The sequence below is a fragment of the Leuresthes tenuis genome, unplaced genomic scaffold, assembly GCF_036924035.1.
Source record: "Leuresthes tenuis unplaced genomic scaffold, fLeuTen1.0.hap1 SCAF_3, whole genome shotgun sequence".
Classification (NCBI taxonomy): Eukaryota; Metazoa; Chordata; class Actinopteri; order Atheriniformes; family Atherinopsidae; genus Leuresthes; species Leuresthes tenuis.
Window position 1 is genome coordinate 26,252,484 of NW_027325357.1, and position 10,970 is coordinate 26,263,453.

The 10,970-nt window shown below is 40.5% G+C and overlaps 1 protein-coding gene across 7 annotated transcripts in view; it reads right to left on the bottom strand.

Moving 5' to 3' along the window:
• Positions 1-6,869, bottom strand: part of itpr1b (inositol 1,4,5-trisphosphate receptor, type 1b) — a 78,608-nt gene extending 71,739 nt beyond the window's left edge. For all 7 annotated transcript variants that reach the window (XM_072382826.1, XM_072382825.1, XM_072382824.1 and 4 more), the window contains exons 1-3: positions 6,670-6,869; positions 5,539-5,652; positions 479-549 (exon numbers count right to left, since the gene is read on the bottom strand). In XM_072382826.1, the coding sequence (XP_072238927.1) occupies positions 479-549; positions 5,539-5,630 (163 nt within the window). In that variant the 5' untranslated portion in view covers positions 5,631-5,652; positions 6,670-6,869. The remainder of the gene's footprint in view (positions 1-478; positions 550-5,538; positions 5,653-6,669) is intronic.
• Positions 6,870-10,970: the final 4,101 nt, after the last annotated feature.

A 10,970-nucleotide genomic window follows, 5' to 3' on the forward strand; every position in this document is an offset into this window, starting at 1 on the left:
ATGCAGTCATTAACATATCAACATTGTTTTTAAAATATCAGCAGAGACTTTTTAAAGTGACCTTTACAGCATCTAGATTTTGAAACAGTGGAGCACCTTTGAGTGAAAGCGAAATTTTACACCAACAACGTGTTACGAGTATCAGAGCAAATGACTGTAGAGCATTTCCGCTGGTTTGCAAAAATGGTCTCAAGGGACAAAAGCTGTTCTGAAACAAAAAGGCTACTTACACTGAAGCCTCCAAGTGACTTTCTGGTAAAGATTTAACTGCATGAGAAAAAAATCCATATACATTTACACAACACTCTCAATGTAAAGTTTTTACCAAACGAACTAATAGACGGCCTTCGAGCCAAACCTTAATAGGTGTAAATTACTCAAATATTCAAACTGGAATTCAATCTAAAAAAAAAAAAACAACAAAAAAAAAAAAAAACCCATACATCTCCCTTTGAATAGCATCGTGAAAAAGCCTTACCTCTGAATTTCTTGGGTGGGTTGTTGAGGTCACCCGAATCTGGTTGCACCACACAGCGGTCGTCCACAAGTCTGAGGACAGAGCCATCATCAGAATAAGTCATTCATTAGTCATTCCAAACACCCGCAAACTGCAGAGATTTTAAGCTTGAAAAAGCGATGTTACCATTATACCATAATCCTCTCAATAATGTGGTTGAAATGTTGTCTTATGAAGCAAATTTATGCAGCTAATTCAAATTGTACAAAAAAACAAAGAAAGAAATTCAAAAATCAGAATGAAGCTGAATTAAAGGAACAGTATTTCAACATGCCAATGCCAGAGCCTCAGAGGAACCATGTTCTGAGGTGTTCAGAGGTGGATTCGCTTTAAAAATGCGAGAGACAGACATTGATCTGAAAACACTCCCAGAGTGCAAAACTGAGTTTCTATTGTTGGTATTCTTTACGAGTAATACCATTCAACAACAGGGCATTCGATTCCAAACTAAACCTTTTCCAGGGCAGAAACTGGGAAATTAAACAAGAAACTAGCATTGCCGCCTTGTGCTTGTATGAATCTGTCACCCAATCAAATGAGGGTTTACGTCAACATCTGATAATATAGGCCTTCACTTCGTGATAATATTCATGAAGGCAAGTGGCCTTCAAAGGAAGTGAAAAGGTGTGAATGTTACAGGTGTCCACAAAAGACCTCAAATATCATCAAAACATCCTGTTCTGTTCCTTTGTTGTTTCTGCTGTAAAAAGAAAAAAAATGTTACTCTGTCACCAGGTTTGCACGTTCTGATTTCTAAGCCTTGAGGTTTGTATTTTGGCATTTGTGTCTCTGCTTCTTTGAAACCAGATAGTACTAGTGAGTGGTGCAACTGAGAACTCATAATGCTCGCCCACAGAGTAATGATTTGTCAACCACAAGGAAGCCCCGCCCTAAAGCACAGCCTGCTTAATGGTCCATTTTACCTCTAATGGAGCCATAATTTACTAAACTGATCATGCTTTATCAAAGATGCCTTGGAACTAGTGATTAAACAATTAACTTACTTGGAAAACGTTGACTGAGCCCGTAAATCATCTGAAAAGTAATGTCTTTTGTAGACTTCTCAACAACTGGACAATATTAGGATGTCACAGTACAGTAGTCACTTAACCTTTAGGATATAAATCCTCCTCACTTCTTTATTTTATCCCATTACACATCCTATTCACAAGAAAAGAATGGACATATGGTTAGAATGGTTTTGACCATTTGCCTTCATTCTTGAGTCAAAGTGAATGTCTCAGATCTGAAGAGATTTACTCATCTGGAGAGGTTTCCCTCAAAAGAATGAGACTGACATCAGGCCAGGCTGTGAGCTAGCAGTGAGCTTGATCTTTTATAACCAAAAAATCAAAATCGGTTTATCTTTGAATTAAAGAAAATGTGCGAAAACTGAAAAAATTCACCCGCAGCATTAAGGAGACATAATCTGCACATGAGAGTCGGGTGGACAGACAGCCAGCATCACACAAACCTGCAGGAAACACCAGGCGGATCATGGCTGTATCATACATACATGTTCCAGGGCCAAAGGACTTTGAATGCAAACAAAATTGCAGCTTTAAAGAAGTTCATTTACCACAAAACTTGAACTCGACTGGTTTTAAAATGCTAAACTATCCGACAGTTTGTTGCACTTGAACCTGCAGCTTCAACTCTTTTTTTTTTTATTTGAACGCCTTCCTAAACTTTTCTTTTTCAAGAGAGATTGGGTAAAGGGAGCAGCATAAAAGTCACTTCAAAAACAAAACAAAAAAAAACAGAATGTCCAACAGGCAAAGTTATCGAAATGGTCTGAATGAATGAAACGCAAAGAAAGTCGGAAAGCAAAAGGTTGTCACACCCTAAAGTTTTTCAGACCATTGTACTTATGACTGAACTCATTTTCTCTCATGTATTTCCACAGACGGTCTTTTTGTGAGGCGTTGCTTCTTTCTGCTACTCGATGTCCAGCTGTAAGGTTCTCCCAAAGGGAACTCTGACCCCCTTTCATGCTGACCACTGACCTGTGGTCCAGCCTGACCAAGATTCTTCATCCTGATAACTCACGCTTGCTGGCAACATTTAGGAGAGCTGTTGGTGGTTCCAAACCTTTCTTTTTTATGTAGGATAGTGTGGTTTTAGTTATTTTTGATGCGGCTGATCACTTCCTGGATCTGTGCTCTGATACAGTCCCGTCTCACGGGAATGCAGACAAACGGGGAAAACTGGAAAACATTCTGCTACAATGCAGTGCATGAGATGATGGAGGGCACAACAGTGACATTTATCTCAGGTAATCGCTACATTTTTAACAATAAAGTGAACCACCACACCTTAAGGCTAGGAAAACTAGTTTTCTGCCAGTAGCAGCTGTAGCAGTTTCATGCCACATTCAACATACTATTTTAGCACTATCATTCTTGGTAGCGTTGCAATTTTCCTGAACAAGAATAAAAATGTGTCAAGAAAATTTTTTGGGGATTTTTTTTTAATCCAGAGGCCTATATTGACTCAATTAAAATAACCACATAAGGGCCCGTGACCTGTCTCATTCAGTCTATTAAAAAAGATAGAGCGATACTAAAGGCCTCGCTCTGTTTGACCAACTGTTGTAACTGACTGTCTGATGATTGACTGCTTTGTGAAAATACTCTGCCGGGAAATTGAACACTTAGTGACTGAGCTGCAAAACAATTCCAGGGCTTTTTCATCCGTTTCCCACAGTTACAATGTTGTATCAAATGAACAAGCTTGGTCAGAAAACTGCCTCTCGATGTTGTGCATTATTGAACACTTCATGTGTCTTTGAACCGAGGCATGTGACAGAAGAGTGCAAATGTCCACTTCTTCCAGACACTCTGAGCCAACTTCGCCCTCTTTTGAAGCATTCATCCTAACTTTGTTTCTCCATCTCCAACCGCGAGACATTTAGAGGCCTACTTCAACCACGTCTAAATTTAGACAATGCTTTATGCTTCAAGTGATATGGCAGTATTGATGTTGTTTTCCCCAACCTCAAGATTCATTGACAAAATACTGGTCTACAGATTTTTTTTGGAGGGGGGTTTGTTTGATTTTCATTCGAGGACAGTGTGGGCCGCACTAAAATGGTCCATGGGCAGCTTCTAGCCCACAAGATGAATTAGGGGGAGCCCCTTGGGACACTATGAGATAGAAGATCAGCACAAATGAAACACCTCTGTAGGATGCTCTGGCTCCGAGGTGGGCAACATATTTTGCCCTTGTGTGCTCAAGCTGCTCCAATCAGTTGCATCTTTTTTTATAGCTCACGCTGTGTACACTGCACTGCAGGAGCACTGCGATGATGAAGGGAGAAGCCACATGCTGTGAGGAGTGAAGAGCTGTAGCTTCTTTAAACACCATGCTGGGCCATGGTCCGACAGGAGCAGGTGTTTTAAGGGTCATCCAAGGTCAAGACAAAACTTGCTTTTTGTGTTCCGGGACACAGCGCTGTGGCTGCATCAAGCTGCCAACCTCTCTGTGTGCCAGCAGCGCTCCAGGTGGATGCAACCGTCTCTCAGGGGTCACATTCAGCATGCTGACAGCCAAAGCAGTCCACAGTGATACAATGATGCTATTTTTAGGTACGTCCTCCGAGCTCCTCTCCTCAACAGAGAGCGCACACGGCAGCGGTGGGTGTTGGCGGGGGGGGGCGCGATTACTCGGCATAAGAATGCAGGATGGGAAATTTGAAAAATGAGCATTGTCACGGTGGTGCTCCTTAAAGCCGAGCACGCATTTGTTGCTTTTGTGGATGACGCAAAACACTAAACTGTGAGAGAGCGTGGCATCTGAAACCTGGGGGGTGGGGGGGACTCTGTGCTGCTGGCGAGCACCAAACAGAATGGTGACACAGCAAGAGGAGGAAGATTGCAGCACTTAAGAAGGAGAGGGAGGACATAATAACATGGACACTGAGCTCATTTTCACTGTGGGACAAGAAAAATAAACTCTGTAGGGTAAAAAATAGAAAGCAAGGATGGGAGACGTACTGGCTAAATGCAGAACACAGAGCACAACATGTCAGATATACGCAGGACAGGGACTCTCACGTCGGTAATCACTCTCTGCTCCTCTTCTTTGTAGCCTCTCTCTTTTTTCCTGAGACTGTCAATCACATGTCAACATCTGTTCCGTTTTCTCATAATGAGACACATTTTTAAAATGTTTCATACAATTAAGGGAGGAGGGGAGATGTCAACAACTTAAACACATTGTGCTGAGCATGTAGCCAGACAGCAGAAAATCATTCAAAGGCGAAGAAAGGGAAAGCAGCCACCAGAGTCTCCCAAAGAAGAACATTATACAGGCACCCTTATCCAGAATGGCCTGGAATGCTGCTGTGTATTCACAGATAAGACACAAACATCTGATTTAAGAAAAACTAGGCATCAGACCTAGATTAGTCCCACTGAACACGTAAAACATAACAGCCAGAGGAACATCTAACATGGATATGTCCTTAAATCTAAATTTGCAAAAGAAAACAAACCGGATGAGGCTGTCTTGTAAAAGCTTCTATTTGAATTCATCTCCTGTCTTTTACATTTTCTTAACTAAATTTACCAGAAGACACTTGAAAAAGTTCTTAAGAGCAGTGCCCTCGAATTACAGGAACACCACCTTGTCTACCCATTAATGTGCCATCACTTTAGCTTGAAATACCAGACACTTGAATACTTCCGCCCAGATATACATTGAGCCGGTGAGTCTTCAGTCTAAATTTAGAGATGTAGTGTGAGCTAATGTTTATGTTGACAGCTACACGCACATGTTGCATTCATCCGTTTCAGAAATCCGTCTTTTTCACTACAACTTCTGCATAAACGTCTCTTCGGCTTGAAACAGCAACTGCTTAAATTGTCATCTAAAAAGTTACAGCTGTGCATTTCGCATTTGACATTCTCTATAGCTCCACCTGGTAGCAACTGCTTACCACCAACCTCGCAAAAAGAGGGGACTGGGGAAAGGAGGTAGTGAAAGGTTAATGACAACTTATTATGAAACAGCCAACTTACCCTAAAGTGCTGATAAATCCACTGGTGGAGCCCTCAGCATACAGGGAACAGATGTCCCCTATATGGAGCAAACTAGACATTTTGTCCGACATGATTTCTCAGCGTTGACTGTACCTAGGAAAAAGAAAAATATGACAAGTCTTCAGTGTTTCATGGAAAAAAGCAGACGAATCACAAGCTTCTCACATTTATGAATGATCCATCTAAAGATGCCTTAAAAAAAGACAAGCGAATCAGTTGGTCTTTTCAATGCATGAGCAATTTATCTTTTAGAAATGGAAACTAGTCATTCCTCTTTTACTGAGGCATCTGTATCAATCTGGGTTCTCCCCATTTTAATTCAAATCTAACAACAACAATCCACACGCATGTCAAAACAAAAACAAAATTTATCTTTCAACTGAGCAGCTCATTCAAGTTGGACAGATTTGTGTGTGTAATAAAAGCTTGAAAGGAGAACAAAACAATGTGTGTGTACTATGTCATCGTTGGCTTCGGGAAACCTATACGTCTTAAATTGGGGTCAGCAGTCTGCACACAGGTTGGAGTATCTGCCTGTGTGAGAGAACCCAACACCAGTTATGGAGGTTAAACAGGTCTGTGTGCTCTGTCTTTTCCAGTTAGTTGGGCTTTTCTTTAGACAGAAACTCAATTTCGTCACTAACATATGCACCGGCATATTTCACTTAAACTCAATATATATATATAACAATGTAGCATATGCTGCATCTAAAATATTAAACTATTAACCTAACGGATAAATGTGAATATATTGGTTATGCGTATGAAAATGAAAATTATATTCACTCATATCCAAAGGACACCGCACTCACCACAAATATAAACTTTGCATTTTGTTCTGGGTAGGAAAACGACAAACCACGAAGCGTAATTTGAACGTCCTCTGGCACCTTTGGGATGTTGTCTGAGTTGTAAAACGTACAAACAAACGTAAACAAAGCCACCACCGGCTGGACTAACTGTCAAGTTCGCCTCGTTCTTCAGTTTTTCAACAGCAAACAACAGAAACAAATGAGCGCGTGGGCTACTTCCTTGACAGGGATGCTCACGTTTCGGTGAACAAGTGAAAATTGCGCTAGCTGGAAAACAACAAACGGACAAGGACCTTACCTGGTAAGAATGAGGGAAGGCGTCAAAGAAAAAAAAAAAAAAAAACGGCGAGAGAATGAAACGGAGGAAGAACTGGGTCAGCACAGGATAATTTCCACAGCCCTATCCTCAGTTAAGTCCATGGCAGTGAAACTCCAGGTAAGAGTAGCACGAGCGGCGTTATCTCTGACAGCTGAATGCGTCCTCGGCAACAATCCTCTTCTTACCTCCTCCACATGTCACCGAGGGAACGCCCATTTCGTTACTATTTATATTGCAGCAGAGCTCTCTGGGTAATGTAGTTCTTTGAGCATTAATATTTTTTTCTGCCTTACAGAGAACACATTTTTGACTCTCTGGATGAAGTAGGTGACCTTATTGAATTACAATTGTTACTTTCACTCTAAGTGTAATGATCCAAAAAGTATGAGCAAGAAAGCACATAAATATTTAATTAAAACGAATCAGATATCGTACTCATTTGCAATAATGGCAGCAGTGTTTTGAAAAAACAGATAATTTTCAGCATTTTTCTTTATTTCCCAGTGGCTAGTAAGTTGATCAATAATCATTAGTCGTGCTTGGGATCCATAATCAGTTTACTTTCAAATGAGCAGAAACGTCTTGCTCCATAAGCAGGGTGTCCATGTCTCATTACAAGTTGCTCCCTGTGGATGTGGATGGACATTTTTTCATGTATGTAGTGTCAAAACCAGGAGCATGTACACTCCCTTACAAAGAGTGGGCTCATGCTGTGCATCTCAAAGTGTGAAAGGACACTAGATAAAGACATCAGTGGTGTGAGGGGTGTCCTGTCAGAAACACTGATTTGGCAACTGGCAGTCAGATTCTTGGGTTTGCAATATATCTAAATCTTTGTTGTTAATTTGCATCACCCATGCAGCATACTCAAATAGACACAACAATCTCAGTCATGGACCACCAGTTTTCTAACTTTTTTTTTCTTTTCAAGTAGAAAAAAATGGAAACATTAATCTCACCACATCGTGTTTCCGTTTAATTTACAGCTGACCCTTGAAGATTGTACCCCCTTAGACCGGGTGACGTATTTAGTTACTGGAATAGAAAGAGACTCTTCTTTGTACTGAAATATTCATTAGCATTCTAAGATACCAAATGCACAAACACTTATCATATGAATTGAAAAATAATGTGTCAACGTGTCTTGATCACTCATAATTACCCATAATTGCAATATGAATGCGAGACAGAGCGACACATGGGGAGAAAAGTGCACTTTCATCCATAAAACGGGTTGAGTGGCATTAACCAAACCCAATGATTAGCTCTTAATGAGGTTTCTTGGCTACAACATCTAGAGAGATAACAAGAGTGGAAAAGTGTTGGAAGACAAGAGTGTAATACCATGAAGAGAAGCACTTTTTTTCTGTTTCTACATTCCATATCTGCTTTTCACTGCGCACAGTGAGATCTTTGACATGTAAATGACTGCATATTACTGTGTTGTAGAGTAGTCCAAGGCCAAAAAAAGGAAAGAAGAAAAGGAATTCAACTCTGTGATTCACGTGTTAATGCTCTGCATCCCTAGTGTTGACATAAAATGCAGGGTTGGCATAAAGCAGTGGAGAACACAAAATATGCTTGTAATGTCACAGATACTTTTATTTCATATTATATCAGATCATATAACAAATGTTATCAAAAGTGCTGTAAAAATCACTCATTTGAAAATGTGCTACGCCACTCCCTTTGTGGAGAAGATGAAAGATGGATGTTTTGTCAGCTGTCAATCTGACGTGTGAAGTCCAAGTCATGATATCACACCGCCCTCAGAGGCTAACCTTCTTATTTCCAGGCTTTGGTTAAATTTGACATCAACTGAAGTTGAATACAAATCACTAAGTGCTCAGTTGTCATGGATACAGTGTACAGACGACAGGCTTCCAGACAGAAAAAAAGGATTATAAATACAAGACTGAACACAACTACTGCTATTTTTAAGAATTGCAACAATATGGATGTTAGGAACAGTTTGGTGAACATAGTGTTGCCTTTGTTCTCTGCCTTTTTTTCGTTATTGTTTTAGTCCAGTGCCCTTCTTTAACCCGAAGAGCTTATCCGCTGCCGTTTCCCCACACATCCATGAGCACAATGGAACCATTACTTTAGATAAAGATGGGATGGGGGTGAGGACAGATTGATTTCCCGTGTTCTGTAAGGGGTCATGGGCAGGAGCATAAGCCTGGTGGGAGGTAGAAGTGATGCACTGTGAGTGGTCACTTGACGCAGAAGCACAGCTCAAGAGTACAACATCTGCATGTATGGAATTTTCCAGAGACAGTGGGAAGACAAAATGCTGCGACCATCTGTGTAGGAGCACAGATTGCAAGACTCATCATTGTGCATGAGTTAGAGTATTCTCATGTGCAGACTGAGGCCTTCCCTTGGAAGCTCTGTGTGGGCTCTGTGGTTGGATGTCTTCTTGTCTGAGGTGCAGATAGTCCTCTGTGTGGGCCACGTCTACGAAACTAATCCTCACATTCATTAGAATTGTCAGAATCCTCCTTTCGCAGCGTTTGTTCAACCTTGAGATCATAAAAGAAGATAAGTTGCTGAGTCCTGATCAAGTTAAGTCTTGTTAAAATGAGACATGGAGGGCTGTAACTGACTGCTGCTGTAGATCTGGGACAGCAAACCACTGAAGACGTTATGCCGCAGGGATTAAGAACCACAGATAATGAATTGCTGGCAATTTCAAGCCAAATAAAGAATGAGAACTTCTTTTAACTTTGCAACCACTTTTTGGTTTGCTCACCGTGTAACAATTTGATTCAGTTTATTTCTTTGATGCAAAAGCACAGCAAAAGTCATCTCCGGACACTTTACAGAGAAAGTAAACAATCTTAATTCAAATCTAATTAAAATGTTATTTGATCCAATAGGTGCAGTGACTGATTAAACAGAAATACAGTATAGAAGGTAAAAACAGGCGCAATTCTAACAGGCTTGGAAGTCAATATTTGGTATGAGGATCGTTGCCATTCAACACAGCCTGGACCCTCTTAGACAGGCTTCCCGTCATATCTCTAAGTAGTCTTCAGGAATAGTTCTCCAGGCTTCTTAAAGGACATCCCAAAGCTCTTCTTTGGATGTTGGCTGCCTTTTGTTCCGTTCTCTGTCAAGATGATCCCACACTGCTTCAATAATGCGAAACTGTTTAGATTTGCCAAGTTTTTGGCTAAATATTCATCTAGGCACAAATATAATATTCCAAGTCTGTAAAACTGTGCTATCTCTGACATTGTTCATAAATACAACTAAAGAAATGGGAACGGATTATGCGTATTTGTGACAGGCACATAAATGGTTTCTTTGCCAAGTTGTCTGGTATGTGTCAAGACAAAACTGGTTCATCCCTTCAGTTAGGTGCCTTTTTATATTTGAATGATTCATGATTAATAAACAAAAAACAAAGACGTATTCCTCTGAAAATGTTCAGATACAAGAACTGGACTGAAAATTATTTAAAAAGCAACCAATGTCCAAAGAAAAACATCTTCAGAAAGCCTGGAGAACTGTTGCTCTGACCACTTTAAAAGACTTTGAGAAAGTTTGGCTGCTGGGAGGCAAAATTGTTTTATAGAATAAGTCGAGGATCTTTTGACTTTTTCAAACTGTGACTACGCTATTTTGAGTGACGTCACATCCCTGCATCACACCTCCTTACTTACCCACATCCCTCTCTCTCACACATACATACACATACATACATAACCAGATGCAGACAAGTCATATTGTCACCAGCCCCTCCTCAGAAACCTCGCTTCAGGGTGCTACTTCTGCTGACCTCACCAAGCCGCTGAGCAAGAAGTGAAACGGGGAAACAAACAGCAGAACCATCCTATCATGAATGTTCTAACCTGAAAAACATAGACCCCACTTATTTCCTTGTCTTCCTGATAACAGGCACCCTAGCATGACATAGAGATCTACTTCACTAAAAATAAAAGACAATTATGCTGGTTTAATGGCCCACATATCCCCTGTGGAAAAGTCTGATTAGACCAGCTGCAGAGATATTCTAATTAGGTCTTGTGATTTTGTCTTTTTTAACTTTGAAAAATAAGTTTTGCCCAATTTTATTTTTTATTTTTGCCCTGCATTTACATTCAGTGGATCTTTTATCTAGATGTCTTTATGAAAAACTCTTTGCACAGATAGACATGATCAACTGGTCTACTCGTTATCGACATGTCCACAGAGCAGAGGCTCACTTCACCATGTCCCCTTGGTTACGGCATAATCAGTATGACAGATAATACACACATGCCGGGGGGGAC